This window comes from Anomaloglossus baeobatrachus, unplaced genomic scaffold, assembly GCF_048569485.1.
Source record: "Anomaloglossus baeobatrachus isolate aAnoBae1 unplaced genomic scaffold, aAnoBae1.hap1 Scaffold_154, whole genome shotgun sequence".
NCBI classification, from domain to species: domain Eukaryota; kingdom Metazoa; phylum Chordata; class Amphibia; order Anura; family Aromobatidae; genus Anomaloglossus; species Anomaloglossus baeobatrachus.
The window spans coordinates 276560-298444 of NW_027441924.1; the positions used below are offsets into that span (position 1 = coordinate 276560).

A 21885-nucleotide genomic window follows, 5' to 3' on the forward strand; every position below is an offset into this window, starting at 1 on the left:
TTTTCAATGGGGGGAAAAAGGGGTGATTTGAACTTTTAGGTTTTTTTTTTTTTTTATTTTACTAGTTCCCCTAGGGGGCTATAGCAATCAGCAATCCGATCGCTGATCGCTATCTGCTGATCACAGCAATACAGCTGTAAACAGCAGATTCAGTCACTTTGGTTTTCCCTCTGCTCTCGGCCGAGGGAAAACGAAAGTGAAACATCATAGCAGCAGGCGTCATCACATGACCCTGTGCTACGATGGCAACCACCGATAGTCACGTGATAACACACGTGACTTCCGGTGGGGGCGGCGGTAAGTGACAAACATGGCCGCGCGCATTTAAATCTTGCTGCCAGACTTTGGCAGCAAGATTTAAGGGGTTAATGGCCGCGGGTGGAAGCGATTCCACCCGCGGCTAGGAGGCACACATGTCAGCTGTTGAAAACAGCTGATATGTGTGCCGATCCACGCCGCCTGCTCGCGGCAGGGGGCGGGGCTTAACGGGACACGATCCTGGACGGATAGATCCGTCCAAGGTCGTGAAGGGGTTAAATTTATTAAAAAAAATTTTTTTCAAAAAAAATTTCAACTTTTTTTGGGATATTGAGAAAAGTAATATGTTATGTCATTTTTTGCTTCTCGAGTAATAAAGTTAATTGATGACTTCATGATTGTAAAGATTTTATCTCATAAGGATTTGCTATGTTTAATGGCTTATGATGGGTTAAATGACTTGCAGAGACCTCTGGGTCATAATGTTTTGCTGCTGCTACTCTGGGAGAGTGATTAGTACAACCTGTGTGTGTCCAAACCAGATATGATGTTCAAGGGAGTGATCAGGTATTTTCTATACATATTGTGTCTTATTCAAACAGCATATGTCTAAGATTAAGAGCCACAGCGGCTTGAAACACGCGTAAGACGCTTTTTATCTGCTCTGGATGTCCATCTAACGTCATGTTAGTTTTATGTTTTTTTCTAAAATAAAATGAAATTTTAACTAAACTATCTCTGGACGTGTTGCTGGACAGGAAACACCTTTCCAAAACCTATTGCCATTCCACCCCTGAACAAAGAGCCCACCTCCTTGCACCGTCTTGGACAGAGGAACTAGTTCTACTGATTACCGGGTGAGCTGAAAAAAACCTTTTTACCTTTATTACCGGCAGCTGTGTGGTAGACCTAGGGACTGGGGTAATTATTTTTCACAGATTGAGTCCAGATATTTTGTCATCACTGAGTCAGGCAGGCCCACCATCCTTAGTTATTCCTCCTAGACCTATTTTCAAGGTCTTCTATTTCATCCTTCATGAGCGGAGCATTAGTGTCTAGCTCCTTAAATCTTCCCTCCAGTCTTGTCAAATTGTCTTCGGCATCAGAGATTCTTTGTTCTACCTCTGTCAGCCTCATGTCATGATGTTCCACGTCCTCCTGCAGCACCGCCATAGCCTCCTTCACTGAGACTGCTAGTGACTCCCTAATGTCTGCAGTCAGATGGTCTGCCACTTCTTTTGCCAGCCTTAGGTAATTAATCTCACCCAGTGTCTCTGTACTGCTCTGATTTCTCTGGGTTCTTCTGTTATCCTAGCCTCCTGTATCGACATGCTGCTGCGGCTGCCGTTGGTCTTCCTCTCCCTCCTCCCTCCTCACTGTCGGCGCCATCTTATCCCCGCACACCCCCTCCTCCTTCTGCTGTGATCCAGGCTTGTACAGCGTTCCTACGCTCCTCAGGAGATAATGATCCATGTACTGACAGTTGGTGAGTTTGCTGCCTCTCTAAGTCAGTCTTGGGTGTTGTTTGCTCCTTAAGGGTGCTTTACGTTTTAACCACTCGATCTTTAATTGGTGTACTCGGGTATGCTCAGTGCTCGGCACAGTGTGAGCCGCTTGCAGTGTCTGAATGGTTTTAACTGGGGGTAAAAACATTGCTAAAGGATGCATTGTGTACAAGAAAGAAATCCCACTCTCCCTCCCCTGGAAATGCTCTGTTTATGACCGGTTGCATGTGGGCGGAGACCCAAATTGCCCAATCAGTGACTTCCAATGGGGTTCAGGTCAAGTCCGGTTCCCAAATTGAACTTTATCTAAAGTCCATCTGAAAAAGCCGAACCCGAACTTCAAACAGGTCCACTCATCTCTATTTGTGGGTAGCCCCATTAAACAAAATAAGCACTTGGATATCAGACATATAAAATCCTTTCATTTTTCAATTACAACAATTATACTTTGTAAAGGGATCATTTTTATAACATAAAGGGCCCAAATTATGCGGTGGCCACTCCTGATTCATGAAGTGGTGCATGCCTCTTCATGAATCTGGAGCGTTTGACAAGTGGCATGTGCCTCCTAGAAATATTACTCCCTTCAGGGACTGGAGTGAGATTTCTGTCATAGAGAACACCACAGCTTGTTATGTATTTAAGGAGCTGTGCTGTCATGCCCCATCCCACCTAAGCTCTGCAAATTTTGGAGTGAAAAAGCCAAAAGCCGCCAAAGTTTGGCACAACTCATTTATCTAAATTGTTGTGACTTTTCAAAGCTTTTGTGCCACTTTTTTGGCATAAAAGCTTTGATGAATTGGGACCAGAGTGTCTTAACAACTTCCACATATCTTGGATGCAGTCCAAATTGCAGTCAATTCTCCCCTGTCACGGCTGGGGATAGAAGGTATATAGGCCGTATAATAAAATATAAAGGGAAAGGGAAAAGAATGCCCTATTACTACGGAAAGGGGGAAGTGGTGACCCCTGATAATAACCTGCAGCTCACCCTCACTGTCCTCACCAACCCTACACAAGTTCTGCACCTGTCGCCGAGCAGGAATACCTCACCCTAGGCAAACCGTGATCTGAGCCCTAAGTAAAAACGGCAGGTATGAGCTATTCATCAACATCACTAACGCTAAGGGAGACAAAAGGACCCGATACAGGGGAAACACAAATTCTACCACCTGAGCCCAGGTAGATATCAAAGGTCAAACACTTATCTTAGGAGCAGCTACCACAGAAGTCTCTGGAACAACAAGAGGAGACAACCGCTGCAGACCACAGCCGGGAACAACTATAAACCGCACCCAAAGCACCCCAGGGTGAGGGATCTCTGGGATTTTCTAACACTCGCTGCTACTGGATTGTCCACCGGCCATGACACCTCTGTGACATCCCCTCACTATTTTTGTGCGAAATGTCTACAGCTCTGCCTCAACTCCAGAGGTTCTGAGGCAAAATCATCACATCTAAACAATAGAGAAAGATAGGCATGAAGAATATATATTTTACAAGCATTTATTAACAAAACAAGTTTTGAAAGCAATTATATACACTCTGATATACTGCACTTTTTAGTACATGAAACAGTGGGTAAACTGAGATTAGTGCATTATCTAAATATAATCCAGTATCAAAACGTTTCACAAATGTTCCTAAAGGCTCTACAAATACCCAGCTTACTAGCAGAGTTGAGCCCGAATTTCCATTTTGTGGGATCTCAGTGTGCAGAGCGAATCCCACAAATCTCTGCAGCTGCTCTAAGCAAGAGACACTGATCTCTCAACTAATCCAGCGCGGTCACATACTCTTTAAGGCTGTGTGCACACGTTACGTTTTTTCATGAGTTTCCGCAGCGTTTTGAGCTGCAGCGTTTTCATGCCAAATTTCATGCGTTTTGATTTCCAGGCAAAGTCTATGGAAATTTGGGCTTTCTTGTACGAACAATGCTTTTAAAAACGCAGCGTTTTAGGTGCGTAAAATTTGTCAAAATCTCTGCGTTTGAACAAGCAACATGTCAATTGTTTTTGCCATTTTGGCAGCGTTTTACTAACATTGAAGTCAATGAGAATTATCAAAACGCATCCAAAATCAAAATTCAAGCATTTTACATGCTTTTGTGATGCTAAACGCATGCTTTTTTAACAAAATTTAAAGCATGCATTTTTAGCATTATAGTGAGATCAAGAGGTTTCCTTTTTGCCCTCACATGCAGCCCGACTGTAAAAAAAAGAGTCAAACAATAAGAAATTTATTTTTAACATACATATTAAATCTCAATAATCTTTTTATGAAAATTATCATTATAATGTTTGTTTTAAAGGTTGTTTTTTTTTCCATTTTTTTTCTTAGTGTTGGAATGTGCAAACTTTATTTAGTACGGTCTTTGTATTGAAAACGCATTCCATTTTAAGCACTGAAAAAGCATGTAAAACGCGGTCAAAACGCGGCAAAAACGCAAGAAAAATGCATGCATTTTTAATGCGTTTTTGTGATCACAAAGAAATTTGACATTGACAAATTCTGCCAGAGGATGCGTTTTTCACTGCAAGGTACAGAACGCAACGTGCGCACATGGCCTTAAGGTTTTACTGAACTGCTTAAGAAGGATGCTGCAGCGCTGGGGCCATAGAGCTCACTCTTTCACTGTGAGAGAGATCCATGAGGGTTATGGGATCTCGCAACCTGGAAGTTCATTTTGGGTGACATTAGGGACACTTCCAAAAGTTTTGGACTGGATTACATTTAGAAAATTCACTAATCTGCGGCTCTCTTCTGCTTTAGTAAATAAAAAAAGAAGCCGCAGATTTGTGATAAGCACTATTTAAAGGGAAGGTCGTCAAACACATTGCGCTAACAATTGGGGGATATTACCCCTGTAACAGTGTCAGTAGCAGATCCCCCATAACAGTGCATCATGACCACATTTTTTGCTTCAATCTTTTTCCCTATTTTCCTACTTCAAAACCTAGGTGTGTCTTATGGTCCGAAAAATACGATAAGTTTAAAAAGAAAGAAAATGGTTCTTTCCCTCACCAATTCTTCCTTGAGCAATTGTAGCCAATTTTTGGATAAAACTCTTTGAATTATAGTACATCATGATGGCTTCTCTTTTGTGACCCATCTGACAACATAGAATAGAGAAACTTCGGCACACGTGAAAGAATAGAGGAAAATTTGCTTAAATTTAATGTCTTTATTTTGTGAAAAAAGGGGTAACAAAAGAACGTCCCTCATACCACCGACTTTTCGGCATGTAGCCTTTATCTGGGTGATAGGGATCTAGCAAAGACCAATAGTGAATTAAGCGCTTAATGGATAGTATTAATCCAGGGAAAAGATGGGGAATCCTGTACTCTGGATCAAGGTGGAAGGAGCAAATGGCCTTGGGCAATGTGATACAGCGCCTGCAGTGGTGGCTGGAGTCAGGGTGAGAAGCGCCTTCTCACCCTCACTCCAGCCACCACTGCAGGCGCTGTATCACATTGCCCAAGGCCATTTGCTCCTTCCACCTTGATCCAGAGTACAGGATTCCCCATTTTTTCCCTGGATTAATACTATCCATTAAGCGCATAATTCACTATTGGGCATACAGGGACAGGGACATACCTCTGTACAACTTAGCAAATAAGGCACATAACGCATGCCAAAACCCTTTAGTGCTCCACAAAATATATACCACAAGGATTTACCATATCCTTATTCACTGTCCTACATACAGGGATATTATATCCTTTCATTTGGCATCTCACAAGAATAGTGATCCTGGTGGATCGATAGGGCCTTTCACACAGTCCCCCCCAGCGCAAAGGAGAGCCTCTTTGATTCAACACAAAACGTATTTTTCAGTGTTTTCTCTTCATTGTTATTGTCTTTACTAGATCCCTATCACCCAGATAAAGGCTACACGCCGAAACGTTGGTGGTATGAGGGACGTTCTTTTGTTACTCCTTTTTTTCACAACATAAAGACATTAAATTCAAGCAAATTTTCCTCTATTCTTTCACGTGTGCCGAAGTTTCTCTATTCTATATTGGCTAATTTTTACTTCAGAGCACCGTCCCACACGGTTGAGCCGGGCTTACTCTTTATCCATCTGACAACATGACCTGATTAATAAATAATAAATAAACATTTGGCAAATTCTGAAAGCAAGAATGGCTGCTCTACTCTGTTGGTTTTCTGATGGTCGGCAAAACTTGGTTTACCATTTAAACATTTAAATTATTCACAACATGAAAAAGGTTCCTTCCCTGTGCGGCTTCTTCAGATGTTTAACAAGATCTAATTTCTAAGAGTTACAGTTTCCACATTCAGAACATAAAAATGATTTATTTGGTGTGATTTTTTTGATGGTAAACAAGTTGTGATTTCCTAATAAAACATTTACCACATTCTGGGCATGAAAATGACTTCTCCCCTGTGTGACATCTTTGATGCCTAACACAATGTGATTTCCTAATAAAACATTTACCACATTCTGGGCATGAAAATGTCTTCTCCCCTGTGTGAGATCTTTGATGCGTAACACAATGCGATTTCCGAATAAAACATTTCCCACATTCTGAACATGAAAATGGCTTCTCCCCTGTGTGAATTTTCTGATGTGTAACACAATTTGATCTCGCAATAAAACATTTGCCACACTCTGAACATGAAAATGTCTTCACCCCTGTGTGAGATCTTTGATGGATATTAAGATATGATTTCAGAGTAAAACATTTCCCACATTCTGAACATGAAAATGGCTTCTCTCCGGTGTGATTTTTCTGATGTGTAACAAGATATGATTTCTGAATAAAACATTTCCCACATTCTGAACATAAAAATGGCTTTTCCCCTGTGTGAATTCTTTGATGCTCAACAAGATCCGATTTCCAAATAAAACATTTCCCACACTCTGAACATGCATATGGCTTCTCCCCTGTGTGAATTTTTTGATGATTAGCAAGAATTATTTTCCGAGTAAAACATTTTCCACATTCTAGGCATGAAAATGGCTTCTCCCCTGTGTGAGTTTTTTGATGTCTAACAAGGTTTGATTTCCAAATAAAACATTTCCCACATTTTGAACATGAAAAATGGTTTCTTCCTTGCAGGAGCAGTTACATGTTCCACATCCTTTCTGTATCTTTCATTTTGCTTAAAATTCTGTGATAAATCAGACTTTTGGACTTGTTTGAAAACATCAGATGATAAAGCTTTCCGAGGAAGGACTGGAGGTATATCTGTGACAACAGCATACTCTTTATATGTATCATGTGTGATACTTTGATCATCTGTTTTAAATTCTGAAGATATTAGATTTCCATCTGAACTCCCAATACAGTCATCTGCTAAAAATAAACAGTTATTATTTCTTAATGATATTATCTTGAAATTAATTTATTTTTTTAAACCATGACATCAGAAAATAAATTAGGAAAAAATGTATTCTGAATCTGTTGTCCAATTTCGATATCTAAAGCGGGCTTTACACGCTACGATATATCTAACGACGTGTCCCCGCCGACATCTCATTAGTGACGCACATCCAGCCTCGTTAGTGATATCGTAGCGTGTGACAGCTATGAACGAGCAGAAATACTCACCTTCCCCTTCATCGCTGAAACGTCGCTCATTTTCTAAAAATCGCACGTCCTGATCATCGTACCTGGGGCAGCACACATCGCTCCGTGTGACACCCCGGGAGCGATGAACTGCAGCTTACCTGCGTCCCGCCGGCAATTCTGAAGGAAGGAGGTGGGCGGGATGTTTACGTCCCGCTCATCTCCGCCCCTCCGCTTCGATTGGCCGGCCGCTGTGTGACGCCGAACGTCCCTCCCCCTTCAGGAAGTGGATGTTCGCCGCCCACAGCGAGGTCGTTTGGAAGGTAAGTACATGTAACGGGGGGTTACAACATTGTGCAAGACGGGCAAGAAATTGCCCGTGCCGCACAAACGATGGAGGCGGGTGCAATCGCAAATGCGATCGCACGACATATTGAAACGTGTAAAGCAGGCTTTAAGCTGCTTTCACACTTGCGTTGTGTCTCATCCGCCTTGTCCATTGCTGCGTCGAAACGATGCATCCGTCAATTTTTGTGTTGCTAACAGATCCAAAGGATGCGTTATTTTGCAGGCATCCGTCAGCAGCACTACCACCCCCATCATCACCGCACAAGGATGTACTATCGCCCCCATCATCACTGCACACACCGGCACTACCGTCCCCATCATCACCGCACACACCGGCACTACCGTCCCCATCATCACTGCACACACCGTCACTACCGCCTCCATCATCACCGCACACGCACAGGCACAATTGCTCCCATCATCACCGCACACACGCAGGCACTACCACCATCATCGCCGCACACACACACACCGGCACTACCGCCCCCATCATCACTGCACACACCGGCAGCACTACCGCCCCCATCATCACCGCACACAGGCACTACAACCCCCATTATTACCGCACACACACAGGCACTACCTCAGTGACATCCCCGCTGACCGCGCGATTCACTTCAGTTTCTGCGTGGAGCTCAGAGAGTGGCGGTGTTCTACTGCTGCTACTGTCAGCTTCTGATGTAGTAAAGCTGAAAGCATCATGGGACCTCATGTGGATTAAGTCGGACCTTGGAGGGGTATTTGGGGGATTAATAAAGTGGTAAAAGAGGGTGTTTATTGTCTTTTATTCCAAATAAAGGGTGTACGTGTTTATTACTTTCACTTACAGGTTAATAATGGGTGGTGTGGGGTGTGGACTGACCGGAGATGCGAGAGGAAGCTAAGAGGGAGAGCTCCTGGAACTGCCGATTATCCTAACTTCTACTGGGCCTAGGAGAGGACAAAAATCATCCGTGCAGCAACCAGAGACTACCCTGCACTTACTGCACAGCTTGGACGGTGGTTACATGGCCGGGGGGACGAGCAGGAGGCAGAAGGAGGCGGCGGCAGGAATGGAGGGTACTGCACAAAATGGTTGTGGGACACAGACACCAGCCTCCAAAGCACGGAGAGCTGCAGCCATGCACGCTGCTGAAAAACTGTCTGAGTACGCCAGGGGCACAGGACGCGGTACACAGGGATGAAGGAGCTGAACGGGGGAGCTCCAGGCAGCACAGCCCTCACAATACAGTGGAGGAGGAAGGAGGAACTAGTGCAGACTCATTATTATTACAGCAAGGTTTGCAAAACAAGCTGGAGCCCCCTGCATCCATGCATAATAAATGTCCCCCTGAGCCTGCCACAACTTTGCAGGGTGCTGAGCCCACTCTGAAAGACGTGCTTGCAGCTATAGCTCAAAATGGCTCCACGATGACATCCCTCAGCTTCCTGATGGGCCAAATCATGGAGGAGTTATCAGGTGTGAAACAGAGCCTCCAAAAAGTGAATGACCGCATGATGGCATCAGAGGGAAGAATCAGTGACAAAATGCCCCAGGTTACCCGTGACTCCCGCAGGCATGATCAGCAACTGGCATTTCTACTTAACAAGACAGATGATTTAGAAAATAGACTGAGGAGAAACAATGTGCGGCTGATAGGGGTTCCAGAAATAACGGAAGGCACAAATTTGTCAGAATTCTTTGAGAGATGGCTACAAAACGTATTTGACGCAGAGGTCCTATTCCCCCCTGTATGCTGTAGAGAGAGCCCACTGAGTGCCCACCAGACCCCTGCCTCCGGGAGCTCCTCCAAGACCTGTCCTGGTGAAACTACTACATTATAGAGACCGGGATGCGATCCTAAGAGCGGCTAGAAACAAAGGGTCCATAACGGTGGATGGCCACAAAATATCCGTCTTTCCTGATGATTCAGTTGAAATTTCAAAAAGAAGAGCTCAATTCACAGATGTCAAACGATGCCTGAGAAATGCACAAGTCTCATACTCCATGCTGTACCCAGCAAAGCTCTGGTAGCTGCACTGCAAGAGACATTCTTTTTTTGAAAATCCTAAAGATGCTCTCAGATGGCTCGACATGAATGAGCAACAGCTCAGGCAAAGTCCACAACGTTGATATGTAACCCTTTAAGGACTTTATGGATGATGAATACTCGACATTCTGCTGCGATTACATAGGATTGGCACAGTGGATAAAATTATTATGATACCCATTGATTGGTTCCAGCAGAATTCCCTGGAAGAGGAGTTTGGGTTTCTTCTTCTTTCCCTTTTTCACTTACAGAGACTGTTTTTGTTTTTCTCTCTTCCCTGCAGTTTTCATTGTTCTCAGGCTTTTTTTTCTTGCCTTAAACCATTTTGGGAAGTGGGAATTTTATTGTCTCTCTTGTTTCGGCTGCAGGATGGACTGGTGCCTCAGTTTCAATGTTTATGTTGTGGGACAACTGTTAGATGTGGGGGAAGGGGGGGTAGGATGGAGGGGGGGAATGTTTCTGCAGCTTTAATGATGCTTTTATATTTATGTCTGTTAATGGTTCTCATGTGGTTCAGGAAGGTGGAGGAGGGTTGGAACTCTTTGCCGGGTGTGACTGCCTGCACTACATACGCATACCACCAGGATGGCGGGTAGGATTAACATTCTTTCTTGGAATGTCTGTGGCTTGGGGGACACCACAAAAAGGGTAGCAGTAATGGAACAGGTCAAATCCCACTTTCCAGCAATCATCTGCCTACAGGAAACACATTTGGAGGGCGACAAAATAGCATACATGAATCGCTCATTGGTGGGCCATTGTTTCCACTCAACCTACACAGCTCATTCCAGAGGTGTCAGTATCTTAGTCCACAGAGCAATCCCATTTGAGATCATTTCATCCACAGTAGATCAGGAAGGTAGATTAATTTGCATGCACTGTAAAATATTTAACAAGGAGCTCCTTCTGATAACAGTTTATATACCGCCTCCATATAATAATACTGTTATGAACAAAATTGCGGAAATGATTAGCAAGACCCCCAATGTACAGGTGGTGTGCACGAGGGATTTCAACAACATCTTTCACCCATATTGGGACAAACACAATGCGGGTACTCAGAACACTATCCTAACTCCAAATTTGGGGAGACGGTGGCTGAACTGGCACTTTCAGATCTGTGGCGAATCAGAAACCGATCAAGCGATTCTCATGCTATTCCAAAACACACAACACTCTGTCCAGAATAGACCTGATCTTGGGCTCGGAGGGTATACTACCAAAGGTGGAAAACACAGAATACCTTCCTAGAGGTTTATCAGACCATTCCCCACTGTTGACACGACTTAATATTTTACCCAAGCTTGATCATACCAGTAGCTTGTGGTCCTTTAATCCTTTTTGGCTACAGATTATAGATGTGGGCCTGGTTGAACTAGCCCTTGAATACTATTTTCAGGACAACTGTACTGGGGAGATGTCGCTTAACACTGTTTGGGATGCCATGAAGGCCTGTTTGAGGGGATCACTGATACAGGGGGTCAGTAGATCTAAAATTAAGTCGGCACAATTTGAAATTTTTCTTAAAGAACGGGTCCAGACAACAGAACAGAAGTACATTCTGTCAGGGGACACACGGGACTTACTGGAATGGAATGAGGCACAAGAAGCATATGACTCTCACATTAAGGAACGGGCCACTAACAAAAGACTTTTTTCATAACAGAGATTCTTTGAAAAGAGCGAAAAAGCGGGTTATTTATTAGCGGTGATTGCTAAAGCACAAAGGGGGAACACATTTGTGGGGGCGCTAAGGGACAAAACCGGGACCATAGTCAATCAACCTGACCAAATTTTGGCTACCTTCTCTGAATTCTACGAACAACTTTACAGTACTAAACTGCAATATGATAGGGAACAGATAGCTTCTTACCTGAAAGACATCCCCCTGCCCTCATTTTCAGATGGGGACAGGGTATACCTAAACAGTCCACTCACACTGGAAGAGTTGCATTTAGCAGTGTCCTCCATGCCCAATAATAAGTCACCGGGTTCAGATGGGATCCCCACAGAGATTTACAAAAAGTTTGGAGACATCCTGCTCCCCCAGCTGCTGTCGACCTTCTAGGTAGGCATGAAAAATATATATTTACAAGCATTTATTAACAAAACAAGTTTTGAAATGCAATTATATACAATGTGATATACTTCAGAGTTCCTATCTCCAATCTGGGGCTGCGCTTTTTAGTAAATAAAGCAGTGGGCAACCTGAGATTAGTGAATAATCTAAATATAATCCAGTATCAAAACCTTTCACAAATGTTCCTAAAGGCTCTCGAAATGAACTACTAGCAGAGTTAAGCCTGAGTTAAGCCTGAATTTCCATTTTGTGGGATCTCAGTGTGCAGAGCGGGATCCCACAAATCTCTGTGGCTGCTCTAAGCACGAGACATTGCTCTCAACTAATCCAGCGCGGTCACATACTTTAAGATTTTACTGAACTGCTTAAGAAGGATGCCGCAGAGCTGGGGTCGTAGAGCTCACTCTTTTACTGTGAGAGTGATTGCTGAGGGCTCTGGGATCTCACAACCTGGAAGTTTCTTTCGGGGGACATTAGGGACACTTCTAAAAATTGTCAGAAAAGTTTAGTGAAAGAGGGTGGTGCCTGAAACGGTCAGACAGATTCACAACAATTTGTGCCCTTTTATGATATGTGATTTTGACTATTGTACTTTTTTACTTTTACTATTAACCAATTATAGTATTTTTCAGACTGTAAGACACATTCTCCCCCCTCCCCCCCAAAAAAAAATGTGTAGGAAAAGGGGGGGTTGTCTCATAGTCCGAGTGCTCCTGCTGGAGGGGTGGCAGTGGACAAGTGGGTCACAGGAGGCAGGAACCAGAGTCAGGGCTAACACTGTGCCCACTTATAACGAAAGTGAATATTCACTGCTGCTCACTCTCATAATGCCATCTACCTCTAGGCACTGAAGCTGCCATTGAGGAGTGGGAGAAATTATGGGTGTGGGGAGCAGTGACTATTCCTTCTCTTTAATGATGGGCACACATGATCACCCAGCTGCCAACTTACTGCTGCGGCTGGATGATCTCTAATAGAGAATGAATAGTCACTGCTTCACAAGCCCATAATCTCGGGTGTATGGGAGCAGTGAATATTCCGGCAGCTGATGTCCGCATGTAACTGCAGGTGCATGGCAGTGACGTCATGCAATGCGTCACTTACACACTGAATTCACTTGCCAGGATCAAAGACAACACCACACACTGGGGGAGCAGAGGGATGGTGTGTATAACCATTTTTTATGTCTGCAGTATGATGAGGGACATATATACCAGGATAATGGCAGGGAAAGACATATCATTGGTGGAACATGCGGCCCAAGAGGTAAGGGGGCCCATTTTCACCTGTAAATACCAAGATGGGGATTATATATTCCATATATACCAGGATAAGGGCTATATATTCCAGAAAGGGCCCAGGATGAAGATTGTGTACCAGGATGAGAGCCATATATACCAGGATGAGGGTTATATATACCAGGATGAGGACCATATATACTAGGATGAGCCAAGGATGAGGGCCATATATACCAGGATGCAAGCTATATTTACCATGATGGGACAAAGATGGGGAATATATATACCAGGATGAAAGACATATACACCAGCATGATCGACACATATAACTGGAAAGGGCCCAGGATGGGGGACATTAGTACAGAATTGGGGGATATTATCACTATAAAAGTGACAGCAGCAGATCCCCCCCCCCCACATAACAGTGTATCATGACTACATTTTTTGCTTCAAATCTTTTTCCTATTTTCCTTCTCTAAAACCTAGGTGTCTCTTATGGTCATAATAATACAGTAAGTTTAAAAAAAGAAAATGGTGCTTTCCATGACCAATTCTTACTTGAGCAATTAATTTTTGGATAAAAACCTTTGACTCACGATACCTCATGATGGCTTCTCCCATGTGACTCATCTGACAAGAGGACCTGATTAATGATAAAAACATTTGCCAAATTTCAAAGGCAAGAATGGCTCCTCTACTGTGTGTGTTTTCTCATGGTCGACAAGACTTGATTTACCAGTTAAACATTTCAAATATTCACAACATGAAAAAAGTTCCTTCCCTGTGCGGCTTCTTCAGATGTTTAACGAGTTCTGATTTCTGAAAATAACATTTTCCACATTCAGAACATAAAAATGGTTTATCCCCTGTGTGAAGTTCTCCATGGTCAACAAGATTTGATTTCCGAATAAAACATTTCCCACACTCTGAACATGAATATGGCTTCTCCCCTGTGTGAATTTTCTGATGTCTAACAAGTTCTGATTTCCGAATAAAACATTTCCTACACTCTGAACATGAAAATGGCTTCTCCCCTGTGTGAGATCTTTGATGCACAACAAGATTTGATTTCCGAATAAAACATTTCCCACACTCTGAACATGAAAATGGCTTCTCCCCTGTGTGAGATCTTTGATGCACAACAAGATTTGATTTCCGAATAAAACATTTCCCACACTCTGAACATGAAAATGGCTTCTCCCCTGTGTGAGATATTTGATGCTCAACAAATTCAGATTTCCGAATAAAACATTTCCCACACTCTGAACATGAAAATGGCTTCTCCCTTGTGGGAGCTGTTTCATGTTCCACATCCCTTCTGTAACTTTCATTTTGCTTACAATTCTGTGAAAAATCGGAATTTTGGACTGGTTTGAAAAGATCAGTTGTTAAAGCTTTCCGAGAAAGGACTGGAGGTATATCTGGGACAACAGCATGCCCTTTATATGTATCATGTGTTATACTTTGATCATCTGTTTTAAATTCTGAAGATATCAGATTTACATCCGAACTCCCAATAGAGTCATCTGCTAAAAATAAACACAATGTTATTATTTTATAATGATATCTTGAAAATACATTTATTTTTTTTAAACCATAATATAAGAAATTAAATTAGGAAAAAAATTTATTCTGAATCTGCTATCTAATTTTGACATCTAAGAATTACATCTTCGTTACTTCGGATCTCCCATTCCTAGCACCAGTTCTCTGGAATGTGTTACAGTAAATAATCTGATGGATTGTCACAATGTGATTGCAGGATAATGAGGGACAGGGGGCTCCTATACTGTCCCTCACACTAAAGATGGAGATGCCGGAGTCCCGTGCATTACTGTCTTCCTGATCAGATTTATTCTGTGATCCCCTTGGGAAGAAAGGGACAGGAGTATGATGGAAACACAGATTAAGACAGATGGGACAAATTGCAAACTCATAGAAATAAATAGTGACAGACTAAGGACAAAAGCAAGAGGAGGAAGGAGGAAGGTAGCAACAAAAAGACAACAAGAGTTAACACCACAACAGTTCACAGCAATAATGCACAACAACCACCTGTAAGTCTGGATCACAAAATCTCACCAGATCAGTATAGGTAACCTATAACTGGCATTAATGAAATAGTCCAGCCAGCATATACAGAACGGGAGCAAATGATACTTTCTCCTCTACAACATGAGATGAAAGACATTGTCAATCATGTCCTTAAGCAGTCCTATGATTGGCATACAAATAAAAGGAGAATGGGGGCCCTGTGAAACTACTCAGTTTCCACTTCCTTTCCCTTAATGCCAGTCCTGTATGCCAGCCTGTTGTCTGTTCAGTTCATTTAGACTTCTGTAATTAAGAGGCCTTTGGTTCCATCATGTCAAACTACTTTGCAATCATCAAAGGTCCTTAAACAATCAACCTTAGAATACAACTGATGGGGACCCTAAAGGCTGCTTTACACGGTACGACCGATTGTGCGATTTCACAATCGATCGTACCCGCCCCCGGCCTTTTTGCGTCACGGGCAAATCGCTGCCCGTGTCGCACAAAGTTAGTAACCCCCGTCACACATACTTACCTCTCGTGCGATCTCGCTGTGGGCGGCGAACGTCCACTTCCTGGAGTGGGAGGGACGTTCGGCGTCACAGCGACGTCACACGGCCGCCGGCCAATAGAAGCGGAGGGGCGGAGATGAGCGGGACGTAAACATCCCGCCCACCTCCTTCCTTCCACATAGAGCCGGCGGCGGCCGCGGGAGGCAGGTGAGCTGCTCATCGTTCCCGTGGTGTCACACGGAGCGGCGTGTGCTACCACGGAAATGATGGTCAACTAAATCAAACGATATTATGGAACCTAGCGAGCAGTACCCGACTCACGATTTGTGAGCGATACTGCGTCGCTAGGAGGTGTCACACAGGCCGGCATCGCCAGCGATGCCGGATGTGCGTCACAAAAACCGTGACCCCGACGATCTATCGCACGATAGATTGTTTGGTGTAAAGCAGCCTTAAGAGAGTTGGGTTCCTGAGAAATTGTGAATTTGACTCCTCCCAATACTGGCCCTGACTGTAACTAGGCCTTATTTTTGGAGTAGGGCTTATATTTCAAGTATTCTCCACAAATCCCATAAAATCGTGCTATGGCTTATTTTGGGGGTAGATCATATTTTCAGGGAAACAGGGTATTCATGAACCCTCTGCAGATCTTTGAGTTGCCTTCATAATGACATAGAGAAGACACTAGAAACAAACAGCAGAAGAAGCAGAAGCAAAGAAAATACAGCTGAAAAACCAGAGCAAAAAGTCTAAAAATGTAAACACAAAATTAGTGCAGAAAGTACATGAGTAGATAGCTCTTACTGGATAGAGCTGGAGGAAACACATACAAGGACTGAATTCATTCCTTACATACAGATAATTATAGGCCGTGTGTATTTAGTCCTGTCTATTACCTGGTGATGTGAGGGGCTGGGGATCCTCCATCATGACGTCCTTGTACAGATCTTTGTGTCCTTCTAAATACTCCCACTCCTCCATGGAGAAATAGACGGTGACGTCCTGACACCTTATAGGAACCTGACACATACAATGATACCGTCACCCCCGATCCCTTCATAGCGTTACTGTATAATGTCCCAGCATTCCCAGCAGTGTCACCTCTCCAGTCAGCAGCTCAATCATCTTGTAGGTGAGTTCTAGGATCTTCTGGCCATTGATGTCCTCATGTATCGGGGGGTGAGGTGGAGGCCCCGTGATTGGGCTCAGGGGTAGTGATGAGCGAGTACTAAAAAGCTCGGGTGCTCGAAGCTCGGGCCGAGCCTCCCAAGATACTCGTGTACTCGGGCCGAGCAACGAGCCCAATGTTATCCTATGGGAGACCCGAGTATTTTTGTGAAATGACCCCCCGGCAGCATGGAGAAACCCTAAAAATGTCACAAAAGTCTCAGAAGAGTGCTCAAATGACATGGCAACAGCATGGGGAAGACCCCTTGAAGCATTTATCACTGAAAAGTCACAGCTGTGAACAATTTTGTCCGCGTTTTACGCCATTTTTACGGACTCACCAGAAAACCTTCCAAAATGACCCCAAAATGATTTTTCATGGCGGAAATGTTAAGGGCACATACCCAATAGTGAGATAGAGCTGGTGTATGTTACTTTTTGAGATTAATACATGAAAGATTTTACGTGAAAACATTGTGTGGCACTCCGATGTCCCTGAGAAGAGACGTACATGAAGGCCTCTTGAGTCTAATGTGCCCATTTTGAGGAAGTGAGTCTTTGTAGTATTTTCCTTTGCCAGGGCAGTCCAAAATTGTGAGGTTCACCAATGCCCCTGCATACAGACGTGCATGAGGGCCTCAAAACATTAAGTGTCCATTGTCAGGAAGTGGGTGTATTATAGTATAGCCCTTAGGCAGGGCAGCCAAAAATTGGGAGGCTCCACATTGTCCCTGGATAGAGACGTGCATGATGGCCTGTAAACCTGAAGTGCCCATTGTAAGGAAGTGGGTCTATTTCAGTATAGCCCTTTGCCAGGGCAGCCAAAAATTGGGAGGCTCCACATTGTCCCTGGATAGAGACGTGCATGATGGCCTTTAAACCTGAAGTGCCCATTGTAAGGAAGTGGGTCTATTTCAGTATAGCCCTTTGCCAGGGCAGCCAAAAATTGGGAGGCTCCACATTGTCCCTGGATAGAGACGTGCATGATGGCCTGTAAACCTGAAGTGCCCATTGTAAGGAAGTGGGTCTATTTCAGTATAGCCCTTTGCCAGGGCAGCCAAAAATTGGGAGGCTCCACATTGTCCCTGGATAGAGACATGCATGATGGCCTTTAAACCTGAAGTGCCCATTGTAAGGAAGTGGGTCTATTTCAGTATAGCCCTTTGCCAGGGCAGCCAAAAATTGGGAGGCTCCACATTGTCCCTGGATAGAGACGTGCATGATGGCCTTTAAACCTGAAGTGCCCATTGTAAGGAAGTGGGTCTATTTCAGTATAGCCCTTTGCCAGGGTAGCCAAAAATTGGGAGGCTCCACATTGTCCCTGGATAGAGACGTGCATGATGGCCTTTAAACCTGAAGTGCCCATTGTAAGGAAGTGGGTCTATTTCAGTATAGCCCTTTGCCAGGGCAGCCAAAAATTGGGAGGCTCCACATTGTCCCTGGATAGAGACGTGCATGATGGCCTGTAAACCTGAAGTGCCCATTGTAAGGAAGTGGGTGTATTATAGTATAGCCCTTAGGCAGGGCAGCCAAAAATTGGGAGGCTCCACGTTGTCCCTGGGTAGAGACGTGCATGAGGGCCTCAAAACATTAAGTGTCCATTTTAAGGAAGTGGGTGTATTATAGTATAGCCCTTAGGCAGGGCAGCCAAAAATTGGGAGGCTCCACGTTGTCCCTGGGTAGAGACGTGCATGAGGGCCTCAAAACATTGTTCCCATTGCAAAGGAGCGGGTCTCCTGTCGTTGTAATGTCCATTCTGCAAAGAATGGGCGAAAAAATTTACCACTGGGGGTATACCTGAAACAAAGGCCTAAGTATTGCAATTTGTAACGGTCATCATCATGGTGGCGCATGAGGAGAAGGAGGAGGAGTCCAGCGATTATCCAAAGTCCAGAAGTGTGTACCCATGGGTGAGTGGAGGTACATGGCAAACTTTAAATTCCGCTCTCATTTGCTGGTGGTGTGGTGAAGTCTGGCCCAATCCAACCCTTGTTCATCTTGATCAGAGTCAGCCTGTCAGCATTTTCAGTTGACAGGCGGGTGCGTTTATCTGTAATGATTCCACCTGCGGCACTAAAAACACGCTCTGACAAAACGCTAGCAGCAGGGCAGGCCAGGACTTCCAAGGCGTAGAGAGCCAATTCATGCCACGTGTCCAGCTTGGATACCCAATAATTGTAAGGCACAGAGGAATGTCGGAGTACTGTTGTTCGATCTGCAAGGTACTCCTTCAGCATCTGGGCAAACTTAGGATTTCTTGTGGCACTACCCCGCACCTCAGGGGCTGTGGTACGTGAGGGGCTGAGAAAACTGTCCCACATCTTAAAGACTGTTCCCCTACCTCTGGCGGATTGGACTTGTGCCTCTCTCGGCTGTACGCCTCGGTTGTCCACTGATTCATGACCTATGCCGCTAGCGTTTTGTGAGGGGAATGCTTTGCCTACTTCCGTGAGTATGGCCTTCCGAAACTGCTGCATTTTGGTTGACCTCTCCTCCACGGGAATAAGAGACAAAAAGTTCTCCTTGTAGCGTGGGTCTAACAGTGTTACCAACCAGTAATGATTGTCTGCCAAGATGTTCTTAACGCGAGGGTCACGAGACAGGCAGCTTACCATAAAGTCAGCCATGTGCGCCAGACTCTTAACAGCCAGGACTTCAGTAGCCTGACCAACAAGATGACTGAACATGCTGTCCTCCTCCTCCTCCTCCTCCTCCTCATCTACCCTGTCCTCTGGCCAGCCACGCTGAACCGAGGATATGACTGGTGTGCATGTCATATCCTCAATTTGGCCGGAGAGTTGCTCCATGTCTTCATCCTCCTCCTCGTCATAGTCCTCCACTGCACGTTGTGATGAGACGAGGCTGGGCTGTGTGTTATCACCCACACCCACTACTGTTTCTTGCTGCAACTCATCACGCTCCGCCTGCAATACATCATGTTTGTTTTTCAGCAGAGACCGTTTTAGAAGGCAGAGTAGCGGTATGGTGACGCTAATAATGGCGTCATCACCACTCACCATCTTGGTGGAGTCCTCAAAGTTTTGGAGGATGGTACATAGGTCTGACATCCATCTCCACTCCTCAGGTGTTATGTGTGGAGTTTGACCCATTTCCCGACGGCTTAGGTGATGCAGGTACTCAACAACTGCCCTCTTCTGCTCACATATCCTGACCAACATGTGCAGAGTTGAATTCCAACGCGTGGGGACATCACACACCAGTCTGTGAGCCGGAAGATGCAAACGGCGCTGAAAGCCGGCAAGGCCGGCTGAAGCAGTAGGTGACTTTCGAAAATGTGCAGACAGGCGGCGAACTTTTACCAGTAGATCAGACAGCTCTGGGTATGACTTTATAAACCGCTGAACCACGAGGTTGAGCACATGGGCCACGCATGGAACATGTGTCAGCTGGCCTCGCCTCAAAGCCGCCACCAGGTTCCGGCCATTGTCACACACGACCTTTCCTGGCTTTAGGTTCAGAGGTGTGAGCCAGTGATCTGCCTGCTGTTTCAGAGCTGTCCACAGCTCTTCTGCATTGTGGGGTTTGTCACCTATGCAGATTAGCTTCAGCACAGCCTGTTGCCGCTTCGCCGAGGCAGTGCTGCAGTGCTTCCAGCTTGTGACTGGTGTGGAGGGCACAGTGGATGAGGATGCGCAGGAGGAGGAGGAGGCTGAAGAGCATGACATTCCGGAGCTGTAGAGTGTGGGTGAAACACTGACTGAGGTAGGGCCTGCAAACCTTGGTGTGGGAAGGACGTGTTCCGTCCCTCGCTCAGACTGGGTCCCAGCTTCCACAATATTAACCCAGTGTGCCGTCAACGAGATGTAGCGGCCTTGCCCACAAGCACTTGTCCACGTGTCTGTGGTTAGGTGGACCTTGGGTGAAACAGCGTTGTTCAGGGCACGTGTGATGTTTTGTGACACGTGGTTATGCAACGCGGGGACGGCACACCGGGAGAAATAGTGGCGGCTGGGGACCGAGTAACGTGGGACAGCTGCCGCCATCAGGTCACGGAATGCTTCAGTCTCCACCAGCCTAAAAGGCAACATTTCCAGCGCAAGCAGTCGCGAAATGTTAGCATTTAGAACTGTGGCATGTGGGGTGTTGGCAGTGTATTTGCGCCTGCGTTCAAAGGTTTGCTGAATGGATAACTGAACGCTGCGCTGGGACAAGGACGTGCTTGATGATGGTGTTCTTTCTGCGTAGGCAACTGCAGGTGCAGGAGTGGAGGAGGCTTGTTCGCAGGCAGCATGGACAGAGGATTGGCTCGCATGCACAACCAGCGAAGACGTAGCAGTGACATCAGCAAGCACTGCTCCTCGACTCTGTTGTACTTCCCACAAAGTCGGGTGCTTGGCTGACATGTGCCTGATCATGCTGGTGGTGGTCAGGCTGCTAGTTTTGGTACCCCTGCTGATGCTGGCACGGCAGGTGTTGCAAATGGCCTTTTTTGAATCATCTGGATCCAACTTAAAAAACTGCCAGACTCGGGAAGACCTAACATTTGTACAGGCACCTTGTGTCGTCGTGTTGTTCCGGGGAACGGTTGCCTGACTTCTGCCTGGGGCCACCACCCTGCTTCTTACTGCCTGTTGTGATGCTACGCCTCCCTCCCCCTGTGCACTGCTGTCCTCGCTCTGCATATCCTCCTGCCAGGTTGGGTCAGTTACTGGATCATCCACCACGTCGTCTTCCTCTTCCGCACCCTGCTCCTCCTCCTGACTTGCTGACAATTGTGTCTCATCATCGTCCACCACTTGTTGAGACACGTTGCCAACTTCGTGAGAACGTGGCTGCTCAAATATTTGGCCATCTGTACAGACGATCTCCTCATGACCCACTTCAATATGAGCTGGCGAGAGGCCAGAATGTGTGAATGGAAACGTGAACAGCTCTTCCGAGTGTCCAAGTGTGGGATCATTAATGTCCGAGGAGGACGTGTACTCAGCCTGGTGGTAGGAAGGAGGATCAGGTTCAGAAATGTGCGGTGCAGTATCACGGCTACTGACACTTGACCGTGTGGAAGACAGAGTGTTTGTGGTGGTGCCAATCTGACTGGAAGCATTATCTGCTATCCAACTAACAACCTGTTGACACTGGTCTTGGTTCAAGAGCGGTGTACTGCTGCGGTCCCCAAGAATTTGGGACAGGACGTGCGAGCGACTAGATGTGGCCC

General features: G+C 45.3%; 1 protein-coding gene across 1 annotated transcript; it reads right to left on the reverse strand.

Annotated features, from left to right (window-relative positions):
- Nucleotides 1–5777: 5777 nt before the first annotated feature.
- Nucleotides 5778–15187, reverse strand: LOC142260649 (uncharacterized). The gene is given in 4 exon segments (XM_075332035.1): nt 5778–6839; nt 13678–13790; nt 13792–14525; nt 15157–15187. Coding segments are annotated over 4 exon segments (1635 nt in total). The 3' UTR covers nt 5778–6082.
- Between the last annotated feature and the right edge of the window lie 6698 nt (nt 15188–21885).